We start from the raw sequence: 16,838 nt of genomic DNA, 5'->3' as shown, positions 1-16,838 counted from the left end.
ACCAGAGATTTTTCTCACACAAGCATTGCTCAGTGAGTTTCTCCTATTGAAGCTTGTTCTTGATCACGAAATCACCAATACGGCCTAGTGCCTGGAGCAGCAGCCTCGGAGAGGTCAGCTCCGAGCACCATGTACCCAGCACCACGAGGGCCCACCCTGTGAACAACGAGCCGCCCCTGCAGCCTCCCGGGCCCTAGGCAGCACCGGGCTGGCTGAGGCCCCACGGGGGGACCGGCGCCGGGCGGCGCCACCGCGCCCACCCCGGCGGAAGCGGCCCAGCGGGGCGGGCCGAGATGGCGGCGGGCGGCGTGGAGGAGCTGCAGCAGCAGCAGCAGCAGCAGCGGCGGCTGGGCCGGCTGTCGGCGCTCTCGGTGTACCGCCGGGCGGCGGGGGCCGAGCGGCTGGAGCGGCGCCGCCGCGGGACGCCGCTGCCCGCGGGAGGCAGGCGGGCCAAGGCGCGGCCGAGGCGCGGCGCGGCGAGAGGAGGAGGCGGCCACGAGCTCGCGGCGCCGCCACCGCCGCCGAGCGCCGCCGTGCCCGGCCGCGTGGAGCGGGCCGAGGCAGCGCCCGGGAGCGCTGAGAAGAAGCCGCCGGGGGGCCCCGCGCCGAGCCCGGGCGCCCCGAGGGTGCGGGCTCCGGGTGGGAGCACCGAGGGGAAGCCGCCGGGAGGCCCCGCGGCGAGCTCGGTTGGCGGCGGCGTGCCGGGGCTGCTGCGGCGGCTGGGGCTGCTGGAGGACAGCCGGCGGCGGGCGGCGGAGCTGTTCCGCTGGCTGGTGGCGCCGGTGGAGCCGGGGGAGTTCGCGGGGCGGCACTGGGAGCGGGCGCCGCTGCTGGTGCGGCGGGGGGACCCCGGGTACTACGCGGGGCTGTTCTCCACGGCCGACTTCGACGCCATCCTGCGCAGCGGCGAGGTGCAGTTTGGGACCCACCTGGACGTGACCAGCTACGCCGAGGGGGTGCGGGAGACGCACAACCCCGTGGGCCGGGCCCTGCCCGCCGTCGTCTGGGACTTCTACCAGAACGGGTGCTCCCTGCGGCTCCTCAACCCCCAGGCCTTCTCCGCCACGGTCTGGCACTTGCTCTCCATCCTGCAGGAGTATTTCGGGAGCATGGCGGGGGCCAACACCTACCTGACGCCACCAGGCACCCAGGGCTTCGCCCCCCATTACGATGACATTGAGGCCTTCGTGCTGCAGCTGGAGGGGAAGAAGCACTGGCGCGTTTACAGCCCCCGGACAGACACCGAGGTGCTGCCCCAGTTCTCCAGCGCAAACCTGACGCAGGCTGAGCTCGGCAAGCCTGTGCTGGAGGTGGTGCTGGAGGCTGGGGACCTGCTCTACTTTCCCCGGGGCTTTATCCACCAGGGCGATTGTCTGCCTGACGCGCACTCGCTCCACATCACGGTGTCCTCCTACCAAAGGAATTCCTGGGGCGATCTCCTGGAGAAGCTCCTCCCGGCGGCCCTGCAGATGGCCCTGGAGGAGGATGTTGAGTACCGGCAAGGGCTTCCCATGGGCTACCTGGGGTACATGGGGGTCGCCAACTCCGATGCAGCTGACACTCGCCGAACGGCCTTTGTGGAGAAGCTGCAGAGACTGATGAAGAAACTTGTTGACTATGCACCCATTGATGCTGCTGTGGATCAGAGAGCCAAGTCGTTTCTTCATGACTGTCTCCCCCCAGTGCTTACCCAAAGTGAAAAACAGCTAAGCGTGTATGGCTTTCCGGCCCAGTGGCAAGATGGAAGTCCCCGCAATGTTGACATACTAATAACAAAAGACACAGAAGTTCGTCTCCTCCGACATGGCATCATTAGGTTGTGCAATGAAGAAGCAGGTGTGATGCTGTACTACACAACAGAAAATTCAAGAGTGTATCATAAGGAAGAACCCAAGTACCTTGAGATAGATCCTGAATATACAGACAGTATTGAATTTCTTCTGTCTTCCTATCCAAACCATGTCACTGTGGATACCCTTCCATGTGGAACCTTGGACGACAAGATTTCTTTAGCCACACTTCTGTTTGAGAAGGGCATTCTGACTACTAAGAAACCACTGGTGCAAGTGTAACTCTTGTTTTTGTACAAAATAAACATACATTTGTTTAGAAAGTATTCTCTCTTGTTTTCACTTTATACCTACTAGGTGTGAATGAGCAGTCTGATTGCAGTATCTGATCTGAGTGAAGAATGACTTTGACCTGGACAGAAAAATCAAATGTTCTTATTAAAACAAGGATCTGCTCTAGAAGCAACTCTGTATGGCTGAGTGACTGGAGAGGGGTTTTTTTTGTTTATTTGTTTTGTTTTGTTTTTTCATTTCCCCTTTTGCCAGCCATATGCATCCTAGCTAACTTCAGGAAGCTAGTGAACTTTTTACAATCTGTAAATCTTCTATGTTTACCAAGTATTGTAAAGCAGCCTGCACTACTGCGGGAAGTACTCTTATTACATACAGACATACTTGGTGATGGGTGTTTATGATCCTGGTAAGCAAGGCACTTAGACTCTGTGAGGTATCATTAAAAGTGCTGTTAGAGCTAACGTTATGAGAAGAGAATAGCACAATCTTAGTTCCCTTTCGATGTGGAGCATCAAAGTGGACTCCAACTCACAAGCACCATGCCATGCAGATAGCCCACAGCAGAGATACTCCCCTGCTGGTTATTCAAGCTATTACAGAGTTTTCTTAAAAGGATACAGCTCTGGGTATCATGTCTACAGTCAAACAGGAACATGTGCATGAGAACTTGCTGCACTGTTAGTATCTAACAAGATACTTGCTGCATTGTCGATACTATATTAGGAGGAGCTGTTGACTCCCTCTCAAGGACAGAGAGGCCTTGCAGAGAGATCTCGGCGAATTAGAGAGCTGAGCGATCACCAATGATGTTAAATTTAACAAGAGCAAGTGCCAGATTCTGTACCTGGCTGTATGTACGGTCTGGGGGATGAAAGGCTGGAGAGCAGCCCTACGGAAAGGGATCTGGGGTTTCTGGTCAATGCCAAGTTGAATATGGGTCACCAGTGTGCCCTGGCAGACAAAAGGTCCAACTGTATCCTGGGGTACATCAAGCACAGCATGGCTAGCTAGTCAAGGGAAAGGATTGTCCCACTCTGCACTGGTGTGGCCTCACCTCAAGTCCTGCATGTGGTTTTGGGTGCCCCAATAAGAAGGACATAAAACTATTAGAGAGTGTCCAAAGGAGAGCTACAAAGATGGTGATGGATCTATAGGGCAAAATGTATGAGGAGCAGCTGAAGTCACTTGGTTTGTTCAGCCCAGAGAAGAGGCTTAGGGGAGGCCTCATGGCGGCCTGCAGCTCCCTCATGAGGGGAGAGAAGGGGCAGACACTGAGCTCTGCTTTCTGGGGACCAGTGAGAGGAGCTGAGCGAATGGCATGAGTCTGTGACAGGGGAGGGTCAGGCTGGATATTTGGAAAAAGTTCTTCACCCAGAGGGTGCTGGGCACTGGAACAGGCTGCCCAGGGCAGTGGTCATGGCACTGAGCTTGTTGGAGTTCAATAAGTGCTTGGACAATGCTCTCAGACATGTGGCCTGATTTCTGGATGGTCCCATGTGGACCCAGGAGTTGGACTCGATGATCCTTGTGGATCCCTTCCCACTCAGGATATCCTCTGATCCTACCATAAAGGCAAGGCCATATGGGTGGCATGATTGCCAGTACCGACTGGGAGCTGCACACAGGCTCCTCAGGTATGAAAAGTTTCCTGAGCTAATCCTGAGGCCACAGGATTTCAGCAGCACAGCACAGGCCTGGAGGCCATGCTCTATACACAATGTGGCACAGGCCTGGTTGTGCTCAGGTTAACTGTTCTGTGTACACTCAATGTACAATGATTTTCTGATCAGGATCACCACACTGACTTCCACTGAGAAAAATAATGAGATGCCTAAATGTTAATGAGGACCTAGTGACAAACTGATCTCTCCCTTGCAACAGTGAAGTTGCCCTGCCATTTAACATTTCCCTGAGCTGCTCCATAAATTTCCTTTGCAAGCTTCCTGAGCCCCAGCATAGGATGTCTGGTGTACTCTTGCATTTGAATCTTTCCACATCAGCCGGAAATAATCTGCATGGGACCTGACTTCATTAGCTTATTTGAAATTTCTCTGGTCAGCCTCTGCTCACAGGTGCACCAGTACAATACCACCAACATCCAAGGGAGGGGGACTGCAGCTGTGCCTTCCTCTGGGTCTATTCCCCAAGGATAACAACCAGCAAGCCTGAAGGCAGATTGTTATCAAGAACCTTGTGCCATGTGTTTGCACTTGCTATTTGGTAACTACCCCTGTGGCATTTGGCCTGACAGGGTTGGCAGGTACAGCCTGTTCAGCGGTGGGACACTAGGCCTAGGCAGAGCTGAGTAGTCAGGCTGTTTCTGCAAAAGCAAGTTTTTTGTTAATCTATCAAACAAACAAAAAATGTCTACAATCTCAAAGAAAGAAAATGCTAGGCATGTTCTCCTCCCCTTTGTTGCACTTTTCTTTTCACCATTGAACCCAGTGACAAAGAGTCCATTTTGAACCTCCTGGCCTTCTGAGATGCGGAATGAGGCTCACAAAGCTCATTCAGGTGGCCAGAAAGATGCTTGCAAGAGGTCTATATTTTATTCTACCCCAACAGCAAGCACACCCAGGTCTGAAGGACCTGACCTGACAGGTGCTTTTCCAATTATTGAATTAATGTTTTTCTTTCACACCTGCATCAGTATAGCCCCAATAACATGGCTTCACCTACCCACAGCTGTCAGCACAATTGTGTTCATATTTCCTGTATTTTCCCTGATCTTTTTCAATCAGGCATTGAAAAAAGGAATAGCATTTGAACTGATCTTAACTGAACACATCATATGCAATATGCTGTTATCTCCCTGGTGGTCAGTGAACTCCAGATAAATGTCTGTACTTTCCACATAATTGTGGTCTCCCCACGTAGATACCATCTTTGGCCCATAGATTAAATCAACATCTGCCATATGCACCTTTTGGTACAGAGATTTCACCACATTTACAGTGAAGGCTTCATCTCAGATGGAAACATCTCTAACTAAACTGCAAAAAGTACACAATGTGGTATGTTAGAAGTATACTGGTGTCCCAGCTTAAGAGCTCTCAGGCTGCTGGGAATGAGATTTTCCCTCTGGAAAAGCTGTGTCTTCTGTGCCTTGTGTTCACCTACCCTCAGGAAGGACATGCTCTGACTGGTAACTTCCACTTCTGGCCTGAATATGCTCTGGCCATCCAAGCTGTTCTGCTTTCTTCAGTCTCCTCCCAAAGGATTTAAGTACGTCTGCAGCTTTGTGTTTGGATTGAAAAATCTCTCTTGTATAAAAGAGATCAGAACTGATAGAAGAGAATTAGTAGCAAATGAAACACCCTTCCCTACCTAGTATATTTTGTAATCAGTGCTCCCAACATGTCTAGCCAACACCCATGGGCCCGCCCTTCTGCTAATAAGGTGCTGGAAGGGGGGAAAGGGAGGGAGAAGAGTAGGTGGGAGTGTGGGAGGGATGAAGGGAAGGATGGAACCCTGTGGCAGTGGCACACCAGATGTTATCATCTGGTGAAAGGCTCAAGACTGTCCCCATGCCTGCAGCTGGCTGCACATGATGATGCTGTGTTGGGTGCAGGATCATGTTGCTGGGGCAGCAGCTCATTGGAGTAGCAGAGCAAGCTGACAAAATGCTCCCAGTCTGTGGTGCCAATTACGTGCAGGTCTGCATGCAGAAGAGCAGTAACCTTTCATGTTGGGAACCTGCTGCTTGGCCAAATTTGGGAGATGCAAGTGAGAACCTGTGAGAAGAACTTCGGTATAGAGAGAAGGGCTGCAGCTGAGCCTCCTTCTTGGTCCGGTCTTGCAAGGAGCAACAACAAACAGCCCTGGTTATGAGGACTACCAACACTGCACATATGCACACTGCTAATCAACAAGTGCCTGGGCAGAGGTGATGCCCCTTGGAAATGCTCCTGCAGTGCCAAGGAAATGAGTGCACTGAGACCACCCTGCCAGAGATGACAACAGGGATGCAGCCACAGCTTGAGGCAGCCTGGATATCTCCCAGCCCAGCGTGGGCCCATGCAGTCCCTGCCCAGCGTTCTCCTCCCTGTGGGTGGGAAGCAGCATTTATACAAGGAGCTCCAGCCCACATGTAGACACTGCGAAACGATCCAGGGCCATGGGACAGGTCGCTGCCCTCTCTGTGCGCCAAGTGAGCTCCCGCTGCTGGAAGACGCAACACTGCTGGCATGGCCCCAAGCCATTGCTCCCACAGCGCTGCAGCCCCCCATGGATCCCCGGTGGGCTCCCCGCCCGCAGCCTGTCCTCCATGGCCGCCAGCATCCGCTTCTCGCCGGCCGCCCGCAGCCTCTTCGACGAGCCGCTGGGCATCACCGTGCAGGGCCTGGGCCCGCGGCAGCAGGTCACGCTGCGGACATCCTTGCGGGACGAGGCGGGCGAGCTCTTCCAGGCCCACGGCCGGTACCAGGCGGCGGACGACGGGGAGCTGGACCTGGCCCGCTGCCCCGCGCTGCCGGGAGGCAGCTTCAGCGGCCTGGAGCCCATGGGGCTGCTCTGGGCTCTGCAGCCCCGCAAGCCCTTCTGGCGGCTGGTGAAGAAGGACGTGCAGACCCCCTTCCGCCTGCGGCTGGAGGTGTTGGAGGGCCACGGGGACCCCCCCGGGCAGCTCCTGGCCCAGGCCGAGCACGAGCGGCTGTTCCTGCGGGACGGGGTGCGCAGGGTGCCGGTGCGAGAGGGGAGGATCCGGGCCACGCTCTTCCTGCCCCCCGGTGAGTACTGGCTGTGGCCATCCTGTTGTTTTTCTAAAAGAATCATGTTTAGTCAGTGCAAGCTGTTCTATGACCTGCATAAAGAGGAGCCCATGAAAGCCCCCATCCTCTCTTCCTCCTATCTGCTGCTCCCAGTGACCAGCCTGACCATTGTTCCCATTCACCTGGCCGTGCAGGTGCCAAGACAAGATTGCAGACAGAGGAATAATCCATCTTTCCAAGAGCTTGAGGCCACAAATGTGGAGGAACACTCAGCAAGCAACAGCGAGTGTGCCAGGAGGTGTCTGAGGCTGAGATGCTGAGGCAGTGAGTGGTGTAGAGAGGCTCTGTGCCAGCCCTGCCTTGTTGCCCAGAGCTGGCTCCATGTGAAAAATCAGGCAGTCCTCCTCCTGGAGGGTTTGAGGGAATCTTCTGTCTCTCCCTGCACAGCAGCCACTGTATGGTGAACACGATTCACCATGTTCAGGTTCCTTTGTTGGCGCATATGCTCTGTGGACAACTTCAGTAGGTGAAAGGCAGAAGAGGAGGGGCTAAAGAACTTTTATGGCGAAGAAACCTTTCCAGACGGAAAAGACAAACATTAATTGCTCTCAGAAAGGGTTTCCTCTCTGAGCTGTATGATGTGCTCAGGAACACCACCAGGCTGCAGTACCTGCTAAGTAGTTAAACAGAGACTTCCCTGCCGGAGTCCATGGTGCAGAATGGCTGATTTCTCATGTTCAGCATCCCCCTCGGCAGTGTGGCCAGGACTCCCTCCCCTGCTCCACCTCTACCCCTGCCTGCTGACCAGGAGATGAAGGAAGCCACTTGCATGCATTTTGTATCCAAACTTCCCAGCTTCCCTTCACTTGAGATGCTTATAGTAAATCAAATGCTGGCTCATTTTCTCAGGGTCCTTAGACCCGCTCCTTTAACTAGGGTGTGTTTTAAAATTATAGACCCTTGCCACAGTCCCTGGTTCTTTGAATTGTTTCCTAGGCACAGGGTAGAAGGAGTTTATTCTCAACCCGCAGACACCACAGCAAATCTTTAGCTTCACAAGACTGCAAGCATGTTCAGTATTTCTGTTGCACAGCTTCATTTGGAGATGTATTTCCCCACTGTGATTTCACCACACTCAAATTGTCCTGCACTGAGATGTCCCAGTCATGATTTTCCATTCCTGCCAGTGCTCTCCATACAGGACATCTCTATGTTATGATTCAGAAGTTGGATACCAATCAGAAAACAGCCTAAGGCCATACAGAGATGGAGAGCCCAAAGAGCTTTTGCTACAGCACTGTCCCGCCTCCCCTGAGCACCGCCACAGACAGAATCACAGAATCATAGAATGGCTGAGGGTGGCAGCGACCTCTGAAGATCATCTAGCCCAACCCCCCTGCCAAGCAGGATCACCTAGAGCACATTGCACAGAATGGCATCCAGGGGGGTTTTGAATATCTCCAGAGAAGAATGCTTCACAACCTCTCTGGGGAACCTGTTCCAGTGCTCTTTAACCCTCACAGTAAAGAAGTGCCCCCTCATATTGAGCCAAAACCTCCTGTGCTTCAGTTTGTGCCCGTTGCCTCTCATCCTGTTGCTGGGCACAACTGAAAAGAGACCAGCCCCATCCTCTTGACACCCTCCCCTCAGATATTTATATACATTAATGAGGTCTCCTTCAGTCTTCTCTTTTCCAGGCTAAACAGGCCCAGTTCTTTCAGCCTCTCCTCGTACAACAGGTACTCCGGTCCTCTAACCATCTTCTTAGCCCTCTGGATTCACTCTAGTAGTTCTCTGTCCCTCTTGTACTGGGGAGCCCGGAACTGGACACAGTACTCCAGGTGAGGCCTCACCAGGGCTGAGTAGAGGGGTAGGATCACCTCCCCCGGCCTGCTGGCAACGCTTTTCCAAATGCAGCCCAGGCTGCCATTGGCCTTCTTGGCCACAAGGGCACATTGCTGACTCATGATCAGTCTGCTGTCCACCAGGACTCCCAGGTCCCTCTCTGCAGAGCTGCCCTCCAGCAGGTCACCCCCAGCCCATACTGGTGCTTGGGGTTATTCCACCCTAGGCGCAGGACCCTGCACTGGCCCTTGTTGAACTTCATGAGGTTCCCCTTGGCCCAACCCTCCAGCCTGTCAGGGTCCCTCTGAATGGCAGCGCAGCCATCTGGGGTATCAGCCACTCCTCCCAGCTTTGTATCATCAGCAAAATTGCTGAAGGCGCTCTCAGTTCCATCGTCCAGGTCGTTGATGAGAAAGTTGAACAAGACCGGACCCAGTACTGACCCCTGGGGGACACCGCTAGCTACAGGCCTCCAACTAGACTGCACCTCAGCTCTGCCATCCAGCCAACTGCCAATCCACCTCACTGTCCCCTCATCTAGGCCACACTTCCTGAGCTTGTCTATGAGGATGTTATGGGATACAGTCTCAAGAGACCCGTTTTTAGGACATTTTCTGTGCTTGTTCAGTGTAGGCCGACAGTGCTCTGCTACGCAACTGAGACATGGGTACGGGCAGCTGCAGTCCTGGTCTCTGGGGTACACAGCCACTGCTTTGAATCCTCACAGTCTGTGTAAAGCCAGTAGATGTGCTGTCACCTGCATGCAAACAGCAGAGGAAGAGACTTTTTTATCTGCCAGCACTACACAGCTGAGTGACTTGTCACGTCCCTTACATAAAATACACTCTTCTGCAGTTCATACTGTGTACCTGGCTTGATGCATTCTAAACCAGAGAAACATTTAAATGAGTCATTTCAGGCAATATTGCTCTTGTCTGTTCCAGGAGAGGACCTCTTTCCAGGAATCATTGACATAGATGGACTTGGAGGAGGCCTTCGTGAGTCCAGAGCCAGCCTACTGGCCAATCATGGCTTTGCCACACTGGCCCTGGCTTATTACAACTATGAGGATCTGCCCCAGGATGTGACCAAACTCCACCTGGAATATTTTGAAGAGGCAGTGAACTACATGCTGCAGCACCCACAGGTAGGAGCACCCTCCCTGTCCTCTGGGATCCAGGGAGTACTGCTTCTTCAGAGCGTCTGTCCCTTCACCTGAGTGATCTCTGTGGAGGTGTCTGGATGCTTGCCTGGCTCCATGGCTGGCATCTGCAGGGGTTTGGGTGTCTGAGCTCTAGAAAGTTGGAAGGGTCAAACAGATATGCACTGGAAGGTCACTGGAGAGAGATCACAAAGCAATCTCACAGGAGACAGCTGAAATGTAACATGGTGGGGAGGCTGTGCAGGAGAGAGCCTTTGTGAATTGTCACCTAATGTCCCTCCTCCTTCAGGGCAGGTGTTTAGCACTTGTCCAGCAAAAAAAAAAAAAACAACTAATTGTTGCCATCCCCTCCTTTGTACTGTCATGTAAACTATCAGTATTACACAATATCCTCCTCCAGTAATTAGCTGTTGTATTTTTCAGCTCAGTACTGATGCTTTTTTTTTTTTTTTTTTTTTTTTTTTTTTTTTCTCCTGTCCACCAGGTAAAGGGGCCTGGCATTGGCCTGCTCGGTTTCTCCAAAGGAGGTGATCTGTCTCTCTCCATGGCTTCCTTCCTAAAGAACATCACAGCCGTTGCTACCATTAATGGCCCTGTGGCCAATACAATTATTCCTCTCAGCTACAAGGATAAAATCATCCCCTCTTTGCCCATTAATCAACAGTATAATAAGCATTATGATGACAACATTCTTGATTTTTCTGATGCCCCTTTAGACCCCTTTCAAGTCCCTGGCAACCAAAGCCTGATCCCAATAGAGAAAGCTGAGGCACATTTACTGTTCATTGCTGGTCAAGATGACCATGTTATCAACAGTGAGTATTTTGCTACTGAAACCTGCAAGCATTTGCAGGCTCAAGGGAAGGAAAATTTTCAGATACTCATTTACCCTGGAGTAGGGCACTGCCTTGACCCTCCCTTTTTCCCTTTGTACCCGATAGGAAACCACCCTGTTTTTCAGAAGCGGGCAGTCTTGGGTGGGGAGCTCATGGCTTATTCTAAAGCACAGGTTCATGCCTGGCCACAGATCCAGGCTTTTTTCCACAAATACTTAAATGACAAGTAATGTGGAAGAAGCAATGTACAAGTAACACACAGTTTTGAACAACCAGATCTGATGAATTCTATTACATTTATCAAGTCAAATCCCATTCACTGCTGTACCAGTACAGCTACAGTGTCTTCCATGACTTTGCACATCCACTACTCAGAAAAGAAATAGTTTTCAATTTTCTGGTTTTCCCTCAACATTTTTGCTCAAGTGTTAAGAAAAGGAGTGGAGAATAATTTCACATTAGCCATTGATAAAATAGGTCAAACAAAAAATCCTCGTTATTTTTCTCACCTGTTTTCTACTTTAATATTTGACTGCACTTCGCAAATTACTGCGGTCTCCACATGCATATGCTATCCACAGCTCATACTTAGAGCAAAACCTCTCAAATACTAATTTTGGCATGTGGATTTCACCACAGTTATGGTGAATGTCTCATCACAAATGGAAATATCTCTGACCTCTGAGCTGCTGTAAGTGTGCAATAATGGATGTTATAATAAGGATGCTGGGGTGTCTTCGGTGAACTTTCTAGAAGAGTTGTTTGTCTTCTGTTTTCATCTTCCCTTCAGAAGAAAGGGCTCTGGATCATGAATACTTCTGGCTCCAAGATGTCATTGAAAAAGCCAAATTTTAAATGACTGTGATCTCCCACAAAATGGGGAACTATTAGAGCAAGAATTTAAATAAAGAGAGAATGAGATTTGAAAGCCATGGAGTCATTTGCTTTGCTTTGTTTAGAAGCAGGGATCTTTGCATCTGGGTCACCAGGCTGGAACTTGCAGGAGCATGGGAACCAGGGCTGCCCAGGTGGGGAGAAGAGATAAGAGGAGACTGACATGTCCCTGTCACCTTCACTCCTCTGCTCTTGGAACACCAAGTGTGGAGGAGGAGTTGCATATGCCTTCAGGGCCTTCTCCCTTATCATCTGCTCCTGCACATGATCAAGCTTGTGATTACACCCAGCACTGCATGCTGAAGGGTGTCATTCTCAGCAGCAGTTCTCATGTCAGACAGCAATACACTAATGCAAGATGACAAAGCACCTGACCTGCTCAGGAGAGATGGAGCTCGCTCCATGGGGAACAAAAGACTGCTGAGACTCTGCCTAATACCTCTGACTATCTCACATTACAAAGCAGGACAATGATGAGGATTCCCTCATCATTCCCTCAGATGTTCTGCTTGTTTCCAAACCACTAAGTCAGACATGGGGAGCTCCATGACAGAGGTACTGGTTGCACACTGGTGCATTTCCTTTCCATGTCATGGCAGTGGATCCTGACTGAGACTCTGTCCTGTGGCTTGTGAACACCGCTGCCCACCCTGCCCCACACATCGCCTGACCCACAACCACGGCCCAGTCCTGGGTAGCTCAGGAAGACACCCTGGTTAGCATCCCCAGGAGGGGCTGGGAGAGCAGGAGGAAGCTGTGCTCTTTCTGCCAGCCCTAGACAGCAGAAGACCAAGCTCTGGGTCAGTCAGACAGACAGTCAGTTGGGTATGGTGGTAAAATTGTTAATATTTAAGATTCGAGAGGTCTGACTAAGAAGTTTATCCTAACAAAAGGAACATGTCTTCTGATGAAAAGCTTGCAGTCTGTGATTGTTTTCAACCCCCACTTCTACCCCCACTTCTGAGCTAAGGTAATACCGATGTGCCATTCCTCCAGACTCCTCTCTAGACTGTCAACCATGCAGTTAACAAGCTCCTTCAGGACTCCATCCTTCACTGTTTTTGAACATTACCATTTGGACTTTAAATACAAGTCAGTCCAGAACTGGATATCTGGCTAAAATAAATGTAATTGAAATTGATAAATTTGATTGGAAAATATTGTTTATTTGGGTAAACAGAAGGTCCTAATTTGTTTGAGGAATTTATTTCATTTTTTTTCTGCACCTGTTTGTTACTGTCCAGCCAGTGGTATGGGTACAAATGTGACAAACTCTATTAGACATGAGCTGTTGACCAAGTCTGAGACTAAGATTGGATCCAGCTGCAGCTAGGCTCCAGAGGAGTTCAAAAAGCAAGGCTGTCCACTCTGACTCCTGTGACTCAACAGGAGGGTCCCTTCATGCCTTCGGTGGGCTGTCAGCTCAGTGTGAATAAAATGCGGGCTGGGATTTGAATAGCAAGCGACTATTTTCGCATAAGACTAAGTCTTGAGAGCAATTAAAAGGTACCTTTAAAATCATGATCTGACATAAGACATCTTGGTGAGGTTAAAACATGGGCTGGGATTCCCTGGAATGTAACCTTGTGGCGCATGTGTGTGTGTTGAGACAGATGGGCACTGGACCATTCAAAGTGAGAGAGGTTTCTCTTCATGGGAACCCAGCCCAATTTATATATAGATGTTACTCTCCTAAAACCTTCAAGGTTTTTTGTTTGTTTGTTTTCAAAAATGAAATACCTATACCCAGGATCATCCCTCTAAACAAAAGAGGGGAAAAAACAAACAAACAAACAAACGAAATCCCCCACACAACAAGGTACCGCAGACTCAATGGGATGCCTTTTTCAGTTGGCACAGTGAAGCATCTAAGCAGTGCACTGAATCAAAAAGCTTGGATCCTAAAAGATTCCCAGGACAACCTAAAATGGGAAATTAAAGATTTCAAAGATAAATTAACTGAACAACAAAATAAACCATCTCAACATTGATGTCTGTTTCTCATACTACTGCTCTGGTACAGCTGGATATTGTGGATGACCTTATTTATGATATAAATAAATCATAAATCTGGATGACCAGATTTATGTTATTTTTCTCGTCTATCCCCATACCTTCTGGATAACTTGGATAACAGGAGGAGGAGGAAATTGATTCCACTGCTAGCCCTAAGTACAGACCCTATCTAAAATGCCCTGTTGAAGGAAAAACTATAACCTGTCTCCTTAATACTGGAGCTTCTCATTCCACTTCACCTGCCTCTGACTTCCCACATTACCTTTTCTTCTGAGGTTGTAAATGGTGTGGGTATTGCAGGATAATCCCTCCCATGTCCTCTTATAACTTCTGACAGTGTTTCAGTCAGTCCTGTTTCTGATTATCTTACTTTTGTTTTAACAGATACTGCTCTTAGTAACTTGTTGAGCAAAGATCTCTTGTGTAAACTAAGTTGTGCCATCCACTGTTATCTGGATGGAATGTTTATTGACATGTCAACAATGTATCACGAAGAATTCATCTCTCTCCTTCATCTCTGGCAATCTAATCTTGCGTTGACACCTGTCTCTCCAGACCTATTTTTTCTTCAGGACATCATGGAGCAAGGACATTTTCAGGACATCGGGACTTCAGGATATCTTTACAGATTTGGTGTTCTCATGCTAATGGAGTAGGCCACATGCTAGGTGCTGAACCTGTCCAAATTACTTTAAATTGGGAAAAGCTTCTCCTGTGTGTTTCTCAGTAACCTATCTCAAAGGAAAGGTATTTGACTGGCAATTGATTCTCTTTTGCCAACCCCCATGGATGGTGAATAATATCATGACTTTCTTACCAAACAGATCCTTACCTCATGGCCTGATCATCAGAATATATCCTTGCTCAACCCAGATCTTATCCTTTCTGTAGATGGTTCTTGCCTCCAAGATGCAACTGGAAAACTTGTTTCTAGATGTGCTGTCCATACTGTGCATGCCACATTGGAGGTCTTTGCTCTTCCTTCTGTCTCTTCTTCACAAGCTGCTGAACTTGTTGGTCTTATCTGTGCCTGCGTTCTGGATCAGAGTCAATCTGCAACCATCTACCCTGACTCTTGCTATGTCTTTGGTGTTGTACGTGATTTTGGTCAGCTTTGGAATCACTGGTTTTTCTACCTGTACAGGTTGTCCAATTAAGAGTAATTGTTACATGATGCTCTTTTACAAGCCCTTCTTCTACCCTCTTCTTTAGCTATTGTTGCATGTCAGGCTGACGTAAGTTTCAGTTGAGATAAAGTTAATTTTCCTCATAGGAGCTGGTATGGTGCCAGCCAAAACCACAACATGGGGCCATGACACTGTCACATGAGGAAATGGTCTGGTTGATCATCCTGCCAGTACTGTGGCCCTTTGTAGCCCTTAGGCTCTGTATTTTGTTGTCATTTGTCTTTCTGACTCTGATTCACCTTCTCTTTCAGAACTTTAATTATTGTAGAACAAGGCTCCTGCAACTGAGAAGGACTCTTGGCTCCACAGTGGTTGCCAATTTCACCCAGATTCTTTATTGTGTTCTCTGGATGGTCCTTTGGTCATGCCTCACTCCATTTTACCCTGTCGTGCTTATGTGTTACACTCCGTGGCTCACGATAGCCAAGGGGGTGTGATTGCAGCCATACTGTGAGATTGGTTTGCTCCAAACTTTTCTGTGAAGCATGGCAGTATTGTCCCACCTGTCCCATGTGCCTAGTCCATAACATAGGGCGGTATACAGAAACAACCCCTGCAGCACATCTCTAACCTTGGGACCTGCAAATAATCTGCAGATAGAGTTTCCTCCAGATGGCTAAATGTTGTAATCCAGAATATGTGTTTGTAATCCACTGCAAGTTCTCAGGATGGGTTGAGGCTTATCCCTGCAAACAAGCTCATGTCACTATTGTGGCCAAGAAACTTTTAAGAGACTTGATACTTCGATTTGGCATTCCTCTTACTACAGATAGCAATCAAGTCACTCATTTCACAAACCAAGTGATTAAAAATATTTGCACAGCTTTAAACATTAAGCAACACCAGCATTGTGCCTACCATCTTCAATATAGCAGTACAGCAGAAAGAAACTCTGACATGAGAAGTAAATTAGCTAAGGTATGTTAAGAAACAGGCCTAAAATGTCCAAAAACACAGCCACTACCACTGCTGTACATGCAAAGCACAGCAAATAGGAAGCATGGCTGTTTGCCTCATGAGATCCTTATGGGATGGCCTACGAGCCTTCCCTGAAGCACTGCACAGACTTGACCTGCAACTGACTGATGTTTTCACATTGAATTATTGCAGGCCCCGAATGAAACATGTAATATCTGTACATTATCAAGTAACGCAAGATCTTCCAGAGCTTTCCTTCAAACTGTGCCACGCTCTGGAACCAGGAGACTGGGCTTACATCAGGTTGCACCAGAGAAAGAACTCTGGAAGGGAGCACACCAGTTACACTGCACTACCCTCACTGCCATCAAAAGGAAAGTAATTCCCCACCAGGTATGTGAATCTCCCTGTAGGAAGGTACCACCACCCAACAACACAACTCAGAGAAAGGTGCCCCCTCCAGAAAACACAATGCCGACCCTGAATCTTAAACCTTCAGCTCCAGGCCTGGCTTTGTGACTGGACTGTGGTCACAAGGACGCATGACCATAACATGGTCTCTGACCATGATAATTAGATCCATCTTCGATTGCTCCTTTAACCTCTGGAATTAGTTTTACAACTATTTAGAAATATTATTACAATTCATTTGTATAATTTTACTTTATTCTAAGCCAAAGGTTGTTTATACATTAATAGCATAGGAAACGAGGTTCCAAATTCTGACGAAAACATTTTTAGGCTACAGTCTGCATGGATTAGGAGCCTATGGAATATGGAGAGGTATCTCTCTTCTTAACCTTGCAGCTTGGGTAGCTGTTGTGGCAAATCTGTTCAAGTGATGGATTTGCACGTCAAAGAAATCACAGAATCGTTAAGGTTGGAAGAGGCCTTCAAGATCATCTGGTCCAACCATCCCCTACCAATGTCACCCACTAAACCCTGTCCCTAAGCACCAGGTCCAACTTTTCCTTGAACAACCAGGGATGGTGGGGCAACCTGTTTCAATACCCGACTGCTGTTTCTGAGCAGAAATGTCTCCTAATTACAAACCTGAACCTCCCCTGGTGCAACCTGAGGCCATTCCCTCTAGTCTTATTGATTCCTGGAAGCACTCTACAAAGGAAGCACTCTACAAAGCAAATGAGTTATACAGTAGGTATGTGGTTTACATGTATTTTGGCACA

The 16,838-nt window shown here is 49.3% G+C and overlaps 2 protein-coding genes across 2 annotated transcripts; both read left to right on the top strand.

The window, feature by feature from the left end:
* Positions 1 to 293: 293 nt before the first annotated feature.
* Positions 294 to 2,106, top strand: RIOX1 (ribosomal oxygenase 1; the record flags this gene model as incomplete). Its single annotated transcript, XM_082761360.1, has 1 exon — positions 294 to 2,106. One exon carries the CDS (start codon positions 294 to 296, stop codon positions 2,070 to 2,072), a length of 1,779 nt encoding a protein of 592 aa, XP_082617486.1. The 3' UTR covers positions 2,073 to 2,106.
* Positions 2,107 to 6,333: 4,227 nt separating this feature from the next.
* Positions 6,334 to 10,866, top strand: LOC309878610 (acyl-coenzyme A thioesterase 5-like; the record flags this gene model as incomplete). Its single annotated transcript, XM_082761359.1, has 3 exons — positions 6,334 to 6,811; positions 9,583 to 9,785; positions 10,285 to 10,866. The coding sequence occupies exons 1-3, from the start codon at positions 6,352 to 6,354 to the stop codon at positions 10,864 to 10,866; spliced, it is 1,245 nt and encodes a 414-aa protein (XP_082617485.1). The 5' UTR covers positions 6,334 to 6,351.
* Between the last annotated feature and the right edge of the window lie 5,972 nt (positions 10,867 to 16,838).

Source organism: Aythya marila (assembly GCF_965140915.1).
Source record: "Aythya marila genome assembly, chromosome: 5".
In the NCBI taxonomy this organism is placed as follows: domain Eukaryota; kingdom Metazoa; phylum Chordata; class Aves; order Anseriformes; family Anatidae; genus Aythya; species Aythya marila.
This window is presented reverse-complemented; position numbering and strand designations above follow the sequence as displayed.